Source organism: Pelophylax lessonae (assembly GCF_965119305.1).
Source record: "Pelophylax lessonae genome assembly, chromosome: 7".
Classification (NCBI taxonomy): domain Eukaryota; kingdom Metazoa; phylum Chordata; class Amphibia; order Anura; family Ranidae; genus Pelophylax; species Pelophylax lessonae.
Window position 1 is genome coordinate 96,544,437 of NC_138774.1, and position 21,687 is coordinate 96,566,123.

At 39.9% G+C, this 21,687-nt stretch overlaps 1 protein-coding gene across 1 annotated transcript; it reads left to right on the top strand.

Moving 5' to 3' along the window:
• Positions 1 to 2,267: 2,267 nt before the first annotated feature.
• On the top strand, positions 2,268 to 16,927 carry LY6G6D (lymphocyte antigen 6 family member G6D). The gene is made up of 3 exons (XM_082264275.1): positions 2,268 to 2,388; positions 14,387 to 14,491; positions 16,660 to 16,927. Exons 1-3 carry the CDS (start codon positions 2,337 to 2,339, stop codon positions 16,860 to 16,862), a joined length of 360 nt encoding a protein of 119 aa, XP_082120401.1. The 5' UTR covers positions 2,268 to 2,336; the 3' UTR covers positions 16,863 to 16,927.
• The last annotated feature ends 4,760 nt before the right edge of the window (positions 16,928 to 21,687 follow it).

A 21,687-nucleotide genomic window follows, 5' to 3' on the forward strand; every position in this document is an offset into this window, starting at 1 on the left:
AAATTGAGGAGCACTATCACTTCACCCTCAAAGGGCAAAATAGTTCCACTCTGGCAGGCGCAGCACTACAAAGTGCCTTATGCGCTGTGGCATTAGAAGAATTGGATCTCTCTGACTTCAGTCTAACCAGACTGTCTGTTACTCTATAAATTCCTTTAATACCGTTCTATGGAAAGCAGTAGGTTTAAAGAGCACACCAAACGCTTAAGATATCTTCTTTATTAACTTCAACTTTTCTTCATAGATAACAGTGACACTTTTGCAGCAGACAGTCCATGTACAACATGCGCTGAATACAGTATAACAAATGGTGGATATATTTCTCTCTGTATTGCTGTTTGCTGTTTGTTTGCTTGGGTTTGTTTGCTTGGGTTTGTTTGCTTGGGTTTGTGTTTGAGTTGTTAGAGTTTGATTTCGTGTTCGAGTTTGGTTGAACTACAAGTGAACACATAACTAGTTCAGTATACAGCTCTAATCACATTACTAACAATAGGAACATGTATAACTGTTAATTACCTATTTTTGGCCACTTGCTTCCATAAAACTGCTCTGTGGATCTGTGTGTCTATTCAGTTCTCTTCTGTAGTGGAAAATGAGAAGGCTGGCTGAAGCATGAGGCTTCAGAGAAAAAAAAAATGGGTGTAAGGCTGGCTGTGATTGGCCAAGACTGTTGCTGAGTGTGAGATTGGCTGTGATTGGCCACAAACTCCTTATGGGTAATAAAGTTTAACTCTGTGCTTTCTGGTTTCAACTCTGCTGTGTCTGAGCTTACCTTACATGCATACAAATGAATCTTACAGGCATATTTTTCCTTTGCTTCTGTGAACACAACATACAACTGTTATGTGACATCCAAACATGAAATCACAGTAAATAACTCTGCTTTTGTCTCTCACATATAAACATATGCACTGTATTGAGGTTATTAACAGGTCTAGCTGTATATGCATGTAGGTCATATTAGCAACCTAGGACAGGTTCTAGCTGGCCAGCTACACGCTTTGCCCAGGAGCAGCTGCCTGCTGCAGTAAATCTGCAGTAGGCGGTCGTTAAGTGGTTAAGCTAAGGGCAGGAAGTAAATGCTACGTGAATCATTTGCCCTTACTCAAGATGGCCACGGCCAGAAATGCTAGGGGGTGTTTTTCAAAGTGATCTCTCACCTAAATAAAGGATGAGGACATGGATGGATGGGGGAGTTTGCTTTAAATATTAAAACATAAATGATATAGTGTTTTTGGTTTGTGGTGCTCAGATGCAGTGAAGATCCGCTTTAATGATGCCATCTACAACGAACAGTAAAACTGCAGTTCGGCAGTGGCACATTTTAGCTCAAATTTGTTATTGGGTTGTTTGTATGGGCCTGCAAAACTGACACTTTGTTAAAGGTATTTAACCCAAAAGCAACTATTTATTATATTGCCGTTTATCAGTTCCTAAATGTGGAGGCTGCATTCGTTTTCTTTTTTTATATTTTGTTTTCACTTATTCTGGCCAGTAAGTCTGTTATATTTCAACAAAGCAGCTGTCCTACAAATGTACTAGTTAGAAAGTTGAGCAAATCCTTGTACCACTGCAGGGGTGCTTACAACAATTGTTTTTATTTAATCATGTAAACCCTTTGCACCCCCCCCCCCAAAAAAAAAAAATGTTTGCTGTAACTGCTTGTGTAGCTGCATTGTGAGCTGGAGTTTGGCTTCAATTTGTGTATTTAAATCTGCTAGTGCATCTAACATTCCCTCCCTCCCCCCCCCCCCCCCCAGGGCTGATCATGCTGCTGTCCAAAGATGCCCCATGTGCCCCTTTATCCAGAGTATAGGCACTCTATTACAGGAAGTGTGTTACTGGCCAGATCACCAGGCAAAAACAGAGAGAAAAAAGCTTAAAAAAAAGAAAACAAATGCAACAACCGCTTCTAATGATAGGTAAGCTTCGAAATATTAAATTTTTGGTTTTGGATTGTTTACTGTTATTATCTCTATGTGCAAAACATAGCTGGGAGTTGCCCATATACATACCAGCTGCAACAGGCTGATACAGAATTTTTTTTTACTTATTTATGCAATTTTTGTGTTCCTGAGTCACATTTGTTACACAACAGTATCTTGATATTGCATTGAACAAGACAAAACCAATGAATGTCTCTAAGCGTGGAAACGTATATTTGTTTTTAAAACTTTCTTTGAGCATCACTAGGTGGAGTCTTTCTGACTAGGACAACCCCTTTTTTTTATAGACGTCTGGGAATCCTGGAGCCAGTCAGCAAAGAAAGTGAGAGAATAGAGCAATACGCACACTCCCAAACTGCAGTTACATCGAAGGTTTTCTTTAGTAAGAAAATGAACAAGTGGATTGTAATCAGCTTGTTTGCACTCCTGGCCTGTCAGCTGGGTAAGTCTGCATAGATTATTATGTTTTTTGTACTTTTGTAATGAGATTTTTTTTTCCTTTATGCACGTTAAGTTTTTTGGAAAAAGATGCTTTGGTAAGGTCGCTTAAAATGTTATTTTAGTTTTTACATTGTTAAGACTATATCTGTCTTTAGTATTCGGTTAAATCTGATGTTTTTAATAATTTTACAAAAATGTCATAATATTGGTACATTATCTGAGAAGTGTTGTAAGATTTTTTTTTAATCTTCTAAAACAGTGAATCCAAAGCGACAAACATGTGAAAATATTTTTACCTAAAGTGACACTGACCTCTGGTTTTTAAAAAATGAGTCTATTTAAAGCCCCGTACACACGATCAGATTATCGAACGATCTGTCGTCCGTTTTTTGTGGCATGCTAGTCTGATGTGGAAAGTGAAGAGGTTATTTTCATACAAATTTTCCCGTACGACAGAATTCTACTTCAGAAGTGATGTCATGTGTTGGGTTGTTTTGTATGTGTTCTTTCGTCTCTGAGCATGCCTAGTCTTGCTCTTAAGATTTTTTTTCGTCGAAATCTGTACTAATGAGACGAAAATCGGACGTTGTATTACGGACGACAAAAATTATATAGCCTGCACATCAGGATTTTGTCAGCCAAAAAGTCGGAGTTGGCTGTTGAAAGCACCATACTAACAATCCGAAAATCGTCAGATCGGTCGTCGGACGAATTTTCCCTTCAGATTTTCTTATCGTGTGTATGGGCCTTTAGTGAAAGAAATTGCCCACGGGACTTTAACGAGGCACAAAAATTGTTTTATTCATACAAAATACATAGATAAAATATATAGATAAAATACATTAAAATCATCTTAGTACATAATTGTCAAAGGTATCTATCTATACATTGATCGCTATCATTGAATACATCAAAGTTGAACTTCCATAGGGTGAATACTGATTCTCTACGTGTTTCGCTAAATAAAAACGTGTTTCCTCAGGAGAGGTACATATGGATATAGATAATTAGGGTCATGCAATGAACCTCCACAAATGTTCAACGGTATAGTAAATTAGAGGGATTGGTGAATCCTTTGAATAGAAATAGGTAAAAACAGTCAGACACAGTCACCCCATGGTCCACATGGTTCCCCTCCCCCCAGGAGTTGTGGAGAGGAGGGAGGCCAGATATTGACAAGGCAATCCACTGTCACCACACATAGAACGAAGGGAAAGATCAGTGCAGGCACTATAATCCAGCAACTGATTGTGTCAAGAAGAGATCTGTCACAGAAACGATCAGGTCTCTTAAGAAAAGGACGATTATGTACTAAAACGATTTTAAATGTATGTTATCTATGTCTTTTGTATGAATAAATCAATTTTTGTAAATTTTTTTACTTGGTTGTGCCTCTTTAAAGTCCCGTGGGCAATTTCTTTGTGCGTATGTACATTTTGGGACTGAGACACGCCCATGCCCCACACATGCCAGCTCATTTTTTGTGTATTTAAGTATATATTCCTAACTCAAAAAAAAAAAAAAAAGTTCTTCTATTGCTCTCAGCCTCCTCCAAATCTCCAACTTACTTTTTTGTTCACTGCTTTGAGCAGACTTTGTTAGAGGATGACTAAATGTATTCTCCGCTGTATGTAGGAATGTAGCCATCTTCTTTTGCTCACTCCTGAGATGGATTAGGGATTATAGACTATGGGATTTGTAGTATGCACAGAGTGATGCACATGACCACAAATAATGTGCACTGCTCACCCCAAACAAACAGAACTGAGAGGGGAAAAGGGGACGAGAGACAGAAAAACACTGTAAGAAATCACAAAAAATAGATTATGCCATTAAACCGTGGATGTTCATGGATTATTTTTGGTGAATAAAGATATTGTTTAGTATCACTTAAAGATACAGAAAGTCTTGGGATGTCTCTGATGAAAAATTACCTTTACCCTTCTAGAGATTAGCTCTGTAGTGTCTAAAGGCAGCTAAACAAGGCTTTGGCTCCATGCCCACTAGTGAGATTTTAAGCTCCTAGAAGCTGTTATTAGCTATTTGTTTTCTGCTCCTAGAAGCTAAATGCTGTTCTCCTATATGTCCATGCACACTGATTTAGGTTATTATCATTTTTTGAGCTTCAGCGTCTAGGAGCAGAAAAAAAAGGATTTGGAGAGTTTTTTTGGAGCATTTTTCCAGCAGAAACAAAAACGCAGAATGCTCCTAAACGCTTCTAAAAGCTTCTAAACGCTACTAAAACACTACTAACAGCTTTTTTTAAACTTTTTTTTTCCTTCATATAATGTAAAAACACTAATAAAATGATAATGCTTATAAATGCTCCAAAAAGCTACTAAAACGCCACTAGAAGCCAGCACAAAAATGCTATTATCAGTATTTTTCATCCATTGTTTATTTCTAGCATTTTTTGAGCTTATAAAAAATGCTAGAGTGCATGGAAACCGAAAAGTGGTTCTAAAGACTCAAAGTTTTTTACCTCAGTGGATTCTATGCATTGAAGTAAAAAACCTTCTGTGCTGCAGGATCAGCCCCACCCTACTTACCTGGGCCTGATCTGATCCAGTGATGTGCATGAGAGCAGCAGCTCTTGCCACTGTCTCCCTCATCTCTGGGCTGATTGATAACAGTGGCAGCCATTTGCTCAAATGCTGTGAAGAGGGAGCGGGGATGGGGCTGAGTCACCCGGGCTGTGTCAAAAGATGCAGACTGGGCAGCTCGGGAGCATGACCGGCATGGGTTCCCCAAGGGGAAGTGGCTTTCCCTGGGGGCACTAGACAAAATGAAGGGGCCTGGAGTGCCAGCGGGGGACACCAGAAAAGGAGGATCGGGGCTTCTCCGTGCAAAACCATAGTTAACAAAAAAAAAAAAAAATGAAGGTTTAATATCACTTAAATTAAAGAAAATAACAAAAAAAAAAAAAAAAAACACACATAGGGATCTAGTTACTAAGGTTCCATTGTCAGATTTACCCAATTTTAACTAAAAAGAAACTATGTTGTAAAGTTTAAAAGCTTTTATTTGTATAAGATTTGTATTGCCAATAAAAATCTAATTTCAGGAATACCCATGCAACAGTTTTTGCATAGCACTATGGTCTCCCTTTCTGACTGTCCCTACATAACCAAATCTTCAAATATAGGGAGTTGTATGAGTAGAGCTGCTAGAGAGGGGTGTGGGTCCCTCCTCTGGTTATTCAGCTGTGTATGTAAAGTGAGCTTTAGCTATAAACGTAGCTCTGTAAACAGCACAGGCTTTTCTCAGCAAAAGCAGTAAAGTTATCCTAGTAAGACTGTAAAGAGGAGCATACATTTTATTTATTAGCTACTAAAAGTCAATATGAAATATCCATATGCAATAATTACCTGACAAGAAAAATGTAATTTTTTATTAATTAGCTTTAAACATAATAAAGGAAATCATGTTTATAAATTCAATCTATACAGCGTTTTACTAGAAATTATCATGACTTTCACAAAAAAGAGAATACCATATTGATCAGTGTATTGCAATATACATAAACCCTAAAAATAAACTACTTTATTTGCTCCATTCTGTTAAATCTGTTCCATGAGTGCAAAAAAAAAAAACGTGTTTATCGCATCAAAAATGCAATGCTGACCTGGACACATGCATTAACATTTTTATCAGCCACGTCCAGCTCACTTCTGTTAACTACAAAACATTTTCCATGACATATCTATTAGTTCAGCCCTAGGGTGACAATGCTGCTCCTCCCAAGATACAGCATGGTGAGTGAATGTTGTCACCCTAGGACAGGAAGTATATTAATGGCAGGATGATCATTTGAAAATAAAGCAAGAAAAAGCTTAAAAATGCAACCACATCTAAGGACTGGTAAGCAGCAATATACTACATTTCGTTTTTGGGTTTAGAATTGTGATTAGAATAATCCCAGTAGCCGAATTTCCATGATAATCTGGACAATTCCAGCGAAGGTCACTGAGGCTGCCAAAATGACCCAACCAAAGGAGGCTCAAAGGATGAAAGAGGAGGGGGTAAAATTACATAAAGTGACCCTAAATTCTAGTTTAAAAGAAATCTTCTCAAGTTTGTGTTCCTAACTCAAAAAAGTATTTTCTTTTGCTCTCAGCCTCTTCCAAATCTCCAAATTTCTTTTTTTGTGATCCAACCTCCTGTGCGTGGATATGTTCATTCTCCATGGTCCCACTGTATGTAGCAACATAGCCACCTTCTCTTGCTCGTCCTGAGATGGATTATGGACTACAGACTATGGGATATGTAGAGTACATAGAGCAGTGCACATGTCTGCAACTAACGTGCACTGCCAAACTCATTCCAAACAAACATAAGTGAGGGAGAAAAGGAGACATTCAGGAGCCAACAGACAAAATTATAAGGAGGCAGAAAAGCAATTTCATGAAAAAATAGATTATAGTTCTATTAAGTAGTGCATATTTATGAATTATATTTAGAGAACAAGGATATATTTTAATTTAGCTATTCTCAACCAGGGTTCCATATAATCCTAGTTTTCCGCCAGAGGTTGTTATGGCTTCTGTGAGCTGTGGCTCCCATTTAAAGTTGCTTGCATAGCTCCGGGGTCAACACCACTAGGCAGAGCCAGCTTCATGACACCAATGATCTATCTAGCTGTCCGTAAAGGGTGGCATTCTGTAAGTGGGACATTCTTCCTATTGATCACCAATGTAGGGGACGTTTTCCCGCTGGCTTCCAATTAATTGGTTTTAGCAGGGATTGCCCAAGACCTGAACATTATTTTAAGGGTTCTTCTGGGGTAAAAAGGTTGAGAAAGGCTGGTTTTGTGTCACTTTAAAATAACGAAATAAATTTCGGGTGCCTCAAAACAAAAGGTGTGCAAAGTCTTATAGTTCATTCTCTTTGGAAAGCCATAGCAGATTAAATATTAAAGCCTGTAACCAGCCGCCATACCACAATAAAAAGACCATCGCTCTCTGTTTGGAAGCAGTAGTCTCTCAATAGAAGTCCAACCCTAGATCTTTCCATTCAGAAGGGAGCATGGTCTTTGCAGATTGGAGAGCTCTAGATCTGACTCAGCCAAGGCAACATGTAGAACTTTTATGTTAGAGAGGGTGTCGGAAGATGGGGTTTGTATTAGGTCCCTGCAGAGGGGACGAAGGGGTTGGTGAGGGTGTTATAAGCTATTTCACCTTTTCATTGTTTGTGAAAAGGTGAACTAATCCTTTAAGCCATCTTCTCCACAATCCCCAAACTGATAGGTTTTACTTTTCATCTACTCCTTTTCATCTATGAGGAGTATTAAGCAGACAGGAATTAGCCCCAATGATTTACACAATAATTGCCTATGTTTGGCAATAGCAGGGTGTAGCCTGTACGAAGGAACATATTCATTATTTTTTCATAGAGCGTATTATTCATTTCTACCCTACAGCTATATTTATTCAAAGATCAACACTTTCGTAAACTCAGTAATAGTCATATAAAAGAAAGGACTATGTGTTCTTGATGCTTTTACAAAGCTTCCATATACAGTTTTAAAAAAACATCATAGAAAGAATGCTTCTCTGAAACAATGGATGGCATGTAGAGACATGAGACATTATATGCTTATAGTTTATGGTGAGGGTTAGCTAAGAGGAATCAAAAAGCCCTCCATTAAAGCTTAGGCTTAGTTCACATAAATAAATTAATGTAGTGCTACTCCCATAAGAGCCACAGGATTTTTTTTTTCCCAGGCATTTCCAACCCTTAGCTCTGCAACCAGGCTCACAGTATTTTCCAATGACCAGCCTAGGGGATGTTGTTTTTGTTTATTTTTGGAGAAATTGGATAGGGATGAAGGTAGTGGTGGATACTCCATAATAGAGAGCTGTGTACACAGAGGACCTAATCTTCCTTTCTTGCTTAAATAGTAGTAGAACTAGTAGAGCAAGTCCCTTCTCTTTAGTGCACAGTATCTGGACAGAGCCATTTAGGACCACTAGTCAGTGTCAGCTTTAACAGACCCAGAGCTTACCATAACTAGGTACCAGAGGGGTAGCTAGAGTACAAGGTCCCCAAGATCCAGTAATGTCTGTACTCACAAGGCCCAATCCCCCAAGCATTGCCCTCCAGTGCTACCAGACAGATCTATGGCAGACAATTTAGTCAACTTCTTCTAAGCACCCATGTCTCTGCATTCCTCCCCTTAGGTTGCCCACCTGAGGCCTTCACATGGGAGCCTGTGGGTGAGAGCGTAGCGTGCCTCCCCCAGACTGGAATCCTCCACTTTGGAACAAGACCCAGAACCCAGCATAAGAATAAATACAGTCTCCCAGCATGCCTTCAGAGCCTGCCTCTCTGGCATAGGCCAAGGCTGCATCCATATTCATGCCACCATCTGCATAGCTGCACACCTACTGTCCAGAAACTTCTCCAGTCTCTAGGATACAGAGGAAGCCATAGGCAGAACTAGCAGCTGCTGAGCACACTGAGCAAACCTAACTAGCAGATTGCAGCTTCACTGATTACAGTGAGCAGAATATGCTTTTGCTTGTCACACAATTACCGACACACAAACTACCCCATGGCAACTAAAAGTACCTATCAAATACATAACTTAACAGCTATCGAATTATCCTAGCACCTACCTAGGAGGGTGCTACATAAAAATCAGTACAAGGGATATTATTTATCTTTACCTTAACCTGTTCTTTGTGCTGTTGTCTTCTAGTTTAGTAGAAAATGTTCCTCCGATGCCCCCCACCTCCATTGCTGTCCTTTTTGCAATGCGACAGGGATAATAGAACAGAGAAACTGTGACAGGCACTCATCAAGAATACAGACTATGCCCGCCCTTTCTGCCCAGCTCCTCCATTCATAGAAGCTGTACTACTATAAACGAATCACAATCTATGATTGGAGTGGGGGGGGGGGAAACCTTGCTATCCTCCATTTACAGATCACGTTTCATTCGTAGAAACTGTAGTATAACTTCTATGAATGGAGGAACTGGGCGGAAAGAATAGCCATAGTCGGGTACTCTTGATGAGTGTCTGTCACAGTTCCCTCCGTTCTATAATCGGTTGGATATCAGAAGAGAAAGATTTTGCCTAAACCACAAAATGGACATATCACATTGATGGCAGGTAATATGCTTTGTGATATTTATTTTACATTTTTTGTTTAACTGAACTTAGGCTTTAGATCAGTAAAGCACTGTAGATCCCTCTCAAAACAACCTTGGCACCAGCTTAAAAATGTTTTGAAAGTGACTTCCTGCAAAGAAAATGTTTTTTTTTGTCCATTCCCCTCTCACACCACTGATCTACGCTGTCTCCAAGTGCTATAAGGGTTGAAAACTTTCAGAATCAAGCACCCTTCTGGATGTGTCAGATGCCTGATCCCCTTTTGAGGTTCTACCTGCCAGCTCCTGCAGTGATGTAGGGGATGGAGGATAGAACCACTGTGTGCAGAGGGAGACCAGGCATTCGACACTCCCAGAAGTGTTGGATGCTGAAGATTCTTCAGAAAGCTTTAGCTGTTCAAGAAAGCAAGGATCAGCAGTTTAGGTGGTAGGAGAGGTAAGTATTAGCATTTTTCATTCCAGGAAGAACTTTAAAAAAGGTTTAAAATAATTGCAGAAACAAAATCGCTGCTTGTCTCACAAATCCCAAAAAATAAGAGGTTCGTTGCTTATTTTAGGAGAGTTGGTGGAGCCTTGAAAATCATTCCATTATGCCCCAGGGCCAACAGTGCACCCAGATCTGCTGGTTTGTAGCACAAATACAGTCTTATATTATAGTGCCATTTATACCAAACTCTATACAGCTGGTTCTGGCTTGTTGGCCATCATCAGTGCTGTGCATTGAAACCATGGCTTTTATGATTCTGTTGCTGAAAAATGATGAAAAAATCACTTCATTTTTGGGTTTCTGATGGAAGTGAGACACCTAAATACCTTCTGTTTTAAGAACGCTCTACTGTGCTTTTTGTGTGTGCAGACATGGAGATAAAGATCCTCACATCCTCTAGTTTAAAATGTATCTGCATTACCCTATACAGATCACAGATGTATAAGGTTCATGTAAATGGGCATATACAGGTATGTTTAGCTTCTGATATCAGTTATTACCAATACTCCCACAAGAATGTCTTTATCTCCTAAGGCAGTGATGGCCAACCTTGGCACCCCAGATGTTTTGGAACCACATTTCCCATGATGCTCAACTACACTGGAGCGTGCATGAGCATCATGGGAAATGTAGTTCCAAAGCATCTGGGTTGCCAAGGTTCGCCATCACTGTCCTAAGGAATTGAGCTTTCTTTGTTCAGGAATCATCCATCTTTTCCCTGGATTGGGATGCCATTTTAGAGATGACACAGCATATAAATCCTGATGTGTGAGTTTTTTGTGACTGTTTTCACAAATGTGTGACACAGACAGATCAGTCCTCGCTGCAACCTCTAACCTTGTGAGTTGTTACAAAGTTAAAGCGGAGCTCCAGGCTCCTTCAGAAAAAAATAAAAGTCAATAGCTACAAATACTGTAGCTGCTGACCTTTAATAATAGGACACTTATCTGTCCATGAATCCAGCGTTGTCTTCACCTGAGCCTATTTTTCAATTGGCTCGTGGGTGCTGCCACCACTATCTCAGGTAAGGGAAACCAGCAGTGAAGCCTTGCCGCTTCACAGCCAGTTCCCTACCGCGCATGTGCTGTATTTAGTGAATGACCCAGTAGCATGGAAGGAGGAGGGGGGCTGAACTTCCGGATGTGTTTGCCACGGCTAATTCAGCTAGAAGTGGGAGCGGATACCTGTCAAAACAAGGTACCTGCCCCCCCCCCGAAAGGGGGAGGATCCAAATAAGGGGAGCTTCCCCTTTTGGGTGGAACTACTTTAAAATGTTGCAGCCTGATCAAGGGGGAGAGGAGACTGAGGAAATGCTTCTTCCTGGTTGCAGCAGACAGAAGGCATCATCTCAAAGTCCCTTTACTGAAGTTCTAGGGCTACTTTTTAGGGCCTATTTACCCCAGTGCCCTGCAATAATACCATTTATGGTATTGCCATTTAATGTGGATGGCACTTGAATTTTAGTACAACATGAATGCAGTAAAAAAAAAAAATGTTCTTTTAGGCTCCATGCACACTATAAATAAATTTAAAAAAAAAAACGCTGGATGAAAAAGGTTCACAATAGCGTTTTTGTGCCAGCTTTTAGCAGCAGTTAGGAGCTTTCAGCCTTTTTTTCTGCTTGCAAATCGCTCTCAAAAACACAAAAAAAAAAAAATAGGTATTTTTTCTGTTACTAGAAGCTGAAGCTTCAAATAAAATAGTGTGCATGGATACATAGGATAAAACTATTTACTTCTAGATGCATGCAGAAATAAAAATGCTCAAAAGCTGCTGCTAGGAGCATTTTTTTAAGCTAGTGTGCATGGAGCCTAAATGTTTGGTTAGTTTTGGGAGCTATGGTCTTTTTGAATTTTCCTGAAGAAAAAATATTCAAAACCTGAAAATAATCAGGAAATGTTGGCAACTGTATCTTTTATCTTTCAACCTGCAGCAGAAAACTTAACATTGAAAATTGGCCAGGATCTCTAATTTTATTTGATTTAGCTTCATAAATAATCCTGGTATGGCTGCAATTTATAAGACAAAAATCAGACTATAGTGATCAAACTACATTATCCATTTGTAATAAAGTATTTTAGCTGTAATATTATAACACAATAGGATTCTGCTGTGGTTGTTTATTTAACTGGATCCGGTGTAACGTTAGAAAACCATACCTCGTTAGAATTCCATACCCTCGTCACTTCCTGTCCGAAACAGCTGAGCAGCGTAGGAGTGTGCATGCTCAGAGCCCCGGAAACATCATTGAACAGCAGAGAAGTTGACAAGTGCGCATGCTTGGAGGGAATGAAATTATCACGGTAGTGTAAGTAATGTTATACTTGCGGCGGTTACATAAAACAGGTCGGCTGCAAAATGAGTCATCTCCGCTCCTATCCCTGTCACTTCCCTGATGTCGGCTAATAAATATGAAAGCGGCGGCGGGTGTATGAAATGTAAATGACGGAGGTGTCGGCTCCGTGATCCGCTTTTATATTTATTAGCCGACATCAGGGAAGTGACAGGGATAGGAGCGGAGATGACTCCTATTGCAGAGGAGCTGTTTTAATGTAACCGCGGCAAGTGTAACGTTAAACACGCTACTGTGATAAATCCATACCCTCCGTAGGTGCACCGGAAGTGACGAGGGTATGGTTTTCTCACGGGTATGGTTTTTTCATGGAACACCGGCGGTGAATTCCATCATGGCTATATATACTCCCTGCATGCCACGAATCTTCCAGCACAGAGGAATACAATAAATGAGTTTTAATTAAAAACATTAAGGTGGAAATGTTAGGACTTAGTCTGAACAGAGTACAACATTAGGTTGGATTGACTTGTAAAGGCAGGAGGTAATATTTAATGGAATTCTCTGGCAAACAGCCAGATGGTTAATGGCTTCTTGGCTTCTCAACATAAGATTATTATATCTAACCCTTTCACTACCAGAGACATTTTCTTTTATTTTTTGTTTACGTGTTTAAAAAATAATATCAGCAACGGTTTAGAAAATGCAATATGTCTGTAAAAAACACACTAAAGTTAATTTGGCAATACAATTCTGACTGGTGCTCTAAACCCTATCTAGTCTGCCAAAAGAAAAAAAGTTTTGACTTTAGTTATACTCTAATTTCGTCACAATGTTCATAGATGCAGAGGTGAATGAGGGCTTTTTATAAAATCGCTGTTAATGCTTGTTTAACATTAGTAATTCATGTAATGTGCATGATCTGTGCACAGGTTCACTTCAAAGTTATTTTCTAGGGGACACCCTTCTTTCTTTGCTTAAAGATATTAAAATCCCCCCTCCTCCACCTTATCCAAGCGCTTATTTAAAGTAATGGTAAACGATCACCTTGTAAAACCACCTATTCAGTTCAAAATAGAAATGAAAACATTTTAGTATAGATATAAAATAAAAAACCTGATAAATACCTGTTTTCCCTATTTTTTTTTATAAATGATCACATTCTCTATGTTCTCAGCTGCATAAGAGCTAGGGGAGGAGGAGGAGAAGCAGCAGCACACTGAGAGTGCCAGTTAATGGTTGTGCAGAAGGGGCATGTCAGGACAAGTCTGATCAGCGAAGGAGTGTACACTGAGTTCCCAGCATAGCTAGAGAACTGACCAGGTTGTGTTCTCCTTCTTAGGCTGGCCATACACTATACAATTTTCTTATTCAATTTCCTTTAGATTTACCTTAAACTATGTAGTGCAAGGGCCTGCCTGATTGCATACAAATTGAAAGTATTAGGGCTTGACCTTATATTACATGGTTTTGGTAAATCTAAAGGAAAGTTGAACAAGAAAATTGTATAGTGTATGGCCAGCCTTAGTGTGGTCAGTTTTTAATATAGGAAAGCAAGGGGAGTAGCAGAAACACCAGGGATTTCACAAAAAGGAAGCAACACAAAGAGAACAGGATATGTTCTCATACAGATACATGGCGCAGCAGGCACATTTCAGGAATATGAAATGTTTGGGTAAAAAAAACACTATAAATCTTTTTGAAGGAGGAATCCTCTTCCATTGTTTTATTTTTTTATTTTTTTTCCATAATTTTTTTTTTTTTCCATAATTTTTTTTTTTTCCATAAACATTGTTTTCATACTTCTCCAAAGCTGGCAGTGCCGCCACAGCATGTCCCCATTTACTTGAATGAGGCTGCACTCCTAGTGCCTCCAGTGTATGGGTATGTACCCAATCAAGTCTGGGAAGAGTCAATATGCGGGATCAGCTAGCAATGGTTTCTGGCTCAAGGACATAAACACTGCCACCCTCATAGAGAGATAAAAATATATATTCTGCTTCTATTTGCACCTGTATATGTGTCACAAATGAGACTGACCCTGGGCATAGTGTTTTATGTACTCATTTTGTCTTCTCAATATGGTATTTTGTTTATTTCAACAGGTGGCGCACTGCAATGTTACACTTGCTCATTTGGCGCCTGCTCTTTCCCTAGTAAAACAACCTGTGATCTACTTCAAGTGTGCAAGACAGAGACAGCAAGATCAGGTACGTTATTCTAGATTCAGCTATGGCAAATGCCAGTCATGTTCAAGCTCACACAACTTCTGTGGCTTTTGAGGATTTCCATCATTTTGGAGAGATTTCCCCCATACTTCCTGTGGTGTCTACAGAAGAGAAAGTGAAATCATTGGAATGAGACATATACTGTATAGCAATAAAAAACCTGGCAATATTTTAACAAATTCTCTACTTAAAGTGGAACTCATATAGAAGATAAAAATTGGATGGCCCACTGGTCCTAGATCCCAGTGGAACCTTGGAATGATGGGACTATAACGGATCTGTTATCCACAGAAAAGGAGGTAAGCAAAGGTATATAGAAAATATAATTTATTACAAAATGTCATAAAATACAATTAGCGGCAATTCCACATGATGTAATATTCGCGGTACAATACATTGGTTTGACGGCAGTTTCAGTCATCATCGTTTACCATCGCTATGTCAAACCAATGTATTGTACCGCGAATATTACATCATGTGGAATTGCCGCTAATTGTATTTCATGACATTTTTTAATAAATTATATTTTCTATATACCTTTGCTTACCTCCTTTTCTGTGGATAACAGATCCGTTATAGTCCCATCATTCCAAGGTTCCACTGGGATCTAGGACCAGTGGACCAACCAATTTTTATCTTCTATAATTATTCGGGGATGAGGATCTGATATCTTAAACTGGGTTGATCTAAAAAAAACGTTCCACTATCATTTCTAGCTGTGACCATCTTGAGTAAGGGCAGATGATTCATGTATAGGTTACTTTGTGAAATCCATCTGCCCTTAGCTCACGCATGTAGATAGAAGAGAGTGCATAGCTGAGAAAACCCCTCCTCCGGATTAAAAAAAATGCCCAAGGAGGCTGCTGGGGTGTATGACATAATTTGCCTAGGTCAGAAACCAGGAAGCAAGTGAAGAAATGTAAAAAAAAAAAAAAGTTTAAACAAGTAAATATAATATACCTTCCTATCTGTTTACTAATGCCAGAAGCATTAGGATTAAAAATAGTTAATTTAGAAGTCTGGGCTAAAACTATCTCAGCTTAAACCTACTCCTATTTTATATCTTTATGGACCTTACTTAGTGTGCAGTCATGTTGGAACAGGAAGAGGCCATCACCAAACTGTTCCCACAAAGTTAGGAGCATGAAATTGTCCAAAATGTCTTGGTATGCTGACACCTTAAGAGTTCACTTCACTGGAACTAAGGGGCCAAGTACAACCCCTGAAAAACAACCCCACACCGTAATCCCCCCTCCACCAAATGATTTGAACCAGTGCACAAAGCAAGGTCCATAAAGACATGGATTAATGAGTTTGAGGTGGAGGAACTTGACTGGCCTGCACAAAGTACTGACCTCAACCTGATAAAACACCTTTGGGATGAATTAGAGTGGAGACTGCAAGCCAGGCCTTTTCGTTTACATCAGTGCCTGACCTGCCAAATTCTGGAAGAATGGTCAAACATTCCTATAGACACAATCCTAAACCTTGTGGACAGCCTTCCCATAAGAGTTGAAGCTGTTATAGCTTCAAAGGGTGGGCCAACTCTATGGACTAAGACTGGGATGCCATTAAAGTTCATATGTGTGTAAAGGCAGGCATCCCAATACTTTTGATAATATAGTGTGTATGTGCAGGCTGGACGTTAATGCCCACCCGTCCTTCTGACGCATATATGGATATTGCTGTTATAAACAGGTAAAGAGAACACTTTTTTGATAATCCAACCCTCTTCCCCAATAATACTCGCCTTCGTCTATAGCTCCCCCATTGCTCAATTTTATGTTCTGTGGAGAATCACCCTCTTCATTTGTCTTGGTGACCTTGGTCAGTGGGATAATAAGTGATGAAGGATCCAAATGGTTGTCACCAGAACAGAAGAGAGGAAACATTCCATTGAAGACACTTGTTTCGTTTGCAACTGTCTAACAGGGGATGTCCCCTCACATTAGAGATCTTTTATTTCCTGTAGTGTGTCCAAGGCAGGAAGGACACATACAGACCAAAACAAATTACTGATAGAGGTTTTAATTTAATTCTTGATTACATTATCTAAAACTGAAAAAAAAAAACACTTTTGCAATACATACACCTTAATGATTATATGTACAATGACAAGCTTTATTTATCTCCTGTGTATTTTGATGCAGGTGACCTGTATTTAAAGAGGAAGTCCTGTTCAGCACCCACACAGTGTACTGGAGAGTCTGAAGAAAGCTATCTGGGTGTTAAAGTGAAAACCACGCCTCAGTGCTGCATTACCGAGCTTTGCAATTCAGCTGTTACCACCTCGGCCTCCTTCGCAACTGCCATTGCTGTCCTCATGTCCTTGTGGGCAGCCAGGCTCCTCTGAGATCCCTTCACGTCTAATCATCTCTTCTCACATAAGATAAATCTGTTACAAAGCTTTTTTTTTTTTTTTTTTTTTAATAGATACATACGTTGAAGGGAACCATTTTGCAAGCAAAATTAAACATGACATACCTATTTTCAGGCATACAGTAATGTCACTTAAGCCCTCGGCCCAAAGCTGGATTGTCCAATAGGGGTTGATATATACCTTGTTGCCCATAATAACTAATCAGCCTCCATCTGCCCCATAATTACTATCTGTTTTGGCTCTGCCAAGAAACCTGGCATTTCAAGAGGAAGCCATATTGTAATCTTAACGGTTGAGCCATGTCTTTACAGTCCCCCCCCCAACTACCCCGTATTAAGGCAATGGATAGGGGTTTACACATTCTCTGGCCACAACACACGTTATTCCCCCATGTCACCTTCGGTGGGCAGTACCACCACCGAATGTGACCCCTTCAATTGAATGGGGCCAAGCTGCAACCACCCCACAATTGCTTGCAATGTACTCAGCTGAGGTGCAGCATTTAAAGGGTTACAACGGGCAGAAAAGAATTGACATGTTGCTTCCTCACCACCTGTCAAACGCCTCTGAAAACACCTCTGAAAATTGACCCAACTTTTCAGAAGTCCTTCCGTGACAGCCACATGTGTAAACCCAGCCATAGGGTTTTTTGGAATTGACACAACCTTGGTGATGTCATTGCTCCCTAATGGTTCAGCCTTAGTGGGTGTGCATTTCATAGCTTACCTGTCATTATCTTGCACAGAACACCTAGGTCTAGCATCCATAGCGAAATGGCCATGATAAATACATTTGATTTCATAGGTTTTTCGTTTTTTCTTATTTTAATTTTAGCATTAATAGATAAAACAAATATTTCAGGGTAATATCAGAGCCAAAGTTATTTAAAACAAACCTGTAATGTGCAAGCGTGTATGTTTCTGCAGGAGAGTCCCGTATTTTGCCCAGAGGCTTTTCAGCTTTGCATAACGTCTTGGCCGGGAATCCAATGGGCTACACTAGAACACAGAAAATGATCTGAGGAACAGGTGCACTGTTCACCTAAACTGTTAGGGCCAATTCACACTATATGCAATGACAGAGGTTATACTGCAATTGTTTTCTATTTGTCCCATTCACACTGCAACTCAGCATAGCGTCGCGCTTCAGCATGCTGTGATAAAATGCAGACATGCTGCATTTTATCGTAGCGCACTGGCCCAAATCGTACTCAAATTGTTGCAATAAATGAAGTGCACATTTTGTAAGCTTTCAAATAAAGCTTGTACAAAACAAGAAAAAAAAAGGGGGGAGTAGTGCAGTGCAGAGCGCTGAATCGTGCACCACACTGCCCCCTAGCCAGCTGGCAATGCAGAGCGGCCAGAGCACTGAATTGCTCCAACTGCTCTATGATTTTATTGAGGGCAAGTGTGAATTCACCCTTAGTCTGAACAATGTTTAAGACGTGCCAGGTGACAATAGACAGATTGTTGGATTTTGGGTATGCTGGTCCTTATAGGCACCAGGGGTAGACCTACAGTGCACTCAGTAATCAAACACACAGTAGCAGACCTGGTCTGACATGCCCCCTCTCTCCCTCTGCAATACAAGTATGTGTGAGCATTCTTGCAATGAAGGGTGTGGCTGTTACTCAGCTCTGCCAGCCCAGAGCATTGCAGTGTGGGAGCAGAAAGCAGCATTTTCACAAAGAAATATAATGAGATAAGGTGCAAGACTTTAAATGGAATTTAAGTAATTGTGGGTGTCTGTATCACCGAACAATACGTGATTCGCTGGTATCTTTGCCTCCTGCCTTTAGCAGGCTTCACTATGCAGCAGCTAGACTCTTCACAGCTTTGACAATATAGAGGCTAAAGGAAACATGCCCTGAGAAATAGAGTCTGCCAGTGCTGTTTCTTTTTCCTGATATGACAGTTCCCTGGCTGCCATGTCTTAAGTTGTTTCTGAGTCACTGACCTGGAGCTAGCCTTTAAATCAGGAAGAGTTTTGTGTTCATTTGCTGCATTGTTTGAAATCCTCTGGGATCAGCATTACAGCCAGGGAGCTAGCATTTTCAGATGGAGGCCAGCAATGGAAACTTCTTGTAAGGTTTCCTTTTATTTGTTAATTAGCCATTATCTCAGCTTACGTGTAAACATTTGCTAACTAAATAATTACACTCAGTGTTGACTAACAGAATGAAATCTCAGTTTGTTAAATATTAATGAGAAAGGAGAAGTTAATGAGAAAGGAGAAGTTTACAGGAACTAATGGGAGTCATGCAGCTTTCATTACATCATTGATGGTAAATCAGATAGACAATTCTCTAATCTGGTAATAGGCATATTTAGAAGCCAAATTGCAGGAAAACAGCTAAATTCACAGATAATACCTAGATAGGGGATGTGTTACCTACTAAATGCACTTGTGTCCATTAAGTTCTTAGATTTGCACACAGCCACACAGCAAAGTCATGTCAAGGAGGAGAGGGGAACTGATGTTTCTTTAAGCAGTTTCACTATTACTTACAGGCTTCCTCCCCACCCCATGAGGGGACAGTGAGCAGTAAGGAGCACACTGATGAGTTCATCCCTCATGCATTAGGGTGCGCACCATAAAGTTCAAACACGCATGACTTTCTCTGCAGCCTCAGCTGCACTGGACAGTGAATGAATGGGAAGTGCTCTGTGCTGAGCGGCTCCCTGTTCATTCACAAACTGAAGTATAGTAAACACAGTTAACTATGCTTCAGTTATGAATGAATGCAGTGAGAGAGTGTGTTCACTGCGTTCATTTAGAAAAGGGAGGGGCTGGTTAATGACATATTGACTAGCCCCTTCCCCCGCTCTCCATCCTGAAACATCCCCCCCAGAGCCGTAGGCAGAGGAGAGAAGAAAAACCAGCAGCATTGCATGTTGGGGGGGGGGGGGGTGTAACACGAGGGGAAACCTAGGCAGTAGAGAGAATTGGCACACCTGGCACACCCCCTGTGCACAGCTATGCCCTCTTGACATTATCCTATTCAGTTCTGTAGACTGCGCCACCTACTGCCTTCTCATTGGATTACTAGTGACCATTACCACTAAGATGACACCCACCCTTCTCTAAGTCTACCTATACCTTCCCCATTCTACCCCCTAGCTCACAGAGCAGGCCCTCCCACTGTAAGTCTGCTTTCGGGTTTTCATGATAAACAAAAGATGTTTGACAATAGCAGTAGCTGAATGCAAACAATATTTCTTGATGTTTAAAGCAATGTATGTGTGATCTAAAGGGAGGACTTAAACAACACTGTTAGTTGTATATATCAGACTGTTTAAAGGAAGACTCTTAATATCCACAGAAGCCAAACGACTATTTATCCTCCTAGTATAGGGAATACATTTAAAATCTGATGCCTGATTGTGTATAATCAATAAGCTCTCCTTGTTTGTTTATAACGTTTTGCTTTTTATATTACCCCATGAAAAAAATAAAGACATTTCGGTGATCCAGTTATCTGATTATTTAGCAGTCAAACTGTAATTCTATTTTAATTCATGATGGTTTTAGTATACTTTGAAGGGTATTGGTTAAGATTTGCCTCTTGTAAAATTATGTCCTGGCAATGATACATATGAATATTTATCATTACAATCCTGTGAGGTTAGTTTGTTAGGTAATTCGGTTACCAATGCATATAAAAAGACATCTTTAGATTAAAGTAGTTGTAAACCCTAACATATACCCAGTGAAATGACTGCCCTCAGGTGATACACAGAGATTAAACAATTCCTTCTTCATACATTGTTTCTGTGTTTGTCTGCGGCCTTCTCGCCTCTACATCCATTCAAAGTCCAGAATTTATAAAACCTGTCTGAGCTATCAGGAAAAAAAGGGGGCAGAGAGCTGAAATTACACACTGCGGGGTTCAGTGAGGAGAGCTCTGACAGCTGACTGGAAGACAGGGACACACACCCCTTCACACAGGAACAGAGCTGAGGCCATCAATCAGCTGGAGCTCTCTCCCCTGTCATCTTTTTTGTCTTGGTGTCAGGAAAACTTGTCAGAAGTGACTGATAGCAGCCGGACGAAGCAGCAGAGAGAAATTACACTTAGTGCTCTTAATTGAGACAAGTACATACTATAGAAGGATATGGTTTGTTCATATTTAATGCCTGAGATTTACAACCATTTTAAGAGCCATGAAAGTTAGGAATAGATTTTAATAGAAGTTGGTTCTAGCCATTCTGTGGATTGTTAACGTATATTTCATAATCCACAACATATAACCAACAATAAATATTTATAATTTTTTTTATAACTGACTTTTATTGAAGTTTAGCATAATACAATTTAATGAGCAGAAGAGATGAAATCAAGTGGCATATTACAGTATACATTATTAGTAAAGCATTGTTATTTACAGCAACAATTATGGGAAAAGAGAGAATTAATCCTTGATGTAAAAAAGGCAAGGCAGAAGCAACGACTTCTGGAAATAACAATGCTCATTCGAGAACATGAACACTTCAAGACAACGGTCTACAGCTATAATCTTGTGTAAAGTTTAGACTTCTACTTCACATTACTCAAGGCTGTCCGAGTTGCTCAAAACCACAGCCCCAGAGCCGCCTATTCTAGGATATTGGTTGGAGGACCATAGTTTACAATTACTGTAAGGGCATAGCTTGGTGGTGAGCAAAAAGTATAGAACGAACCAGATAAGGGAGAAGAAACGGCTAGAAAGGTACTGTTGCAACCGTGCCAACTGACTCATGTGCAACACAAAAAAATCGTGAGTTACAGGCCTCTGGTTAGTGGAAAATTAAAAAAGGGA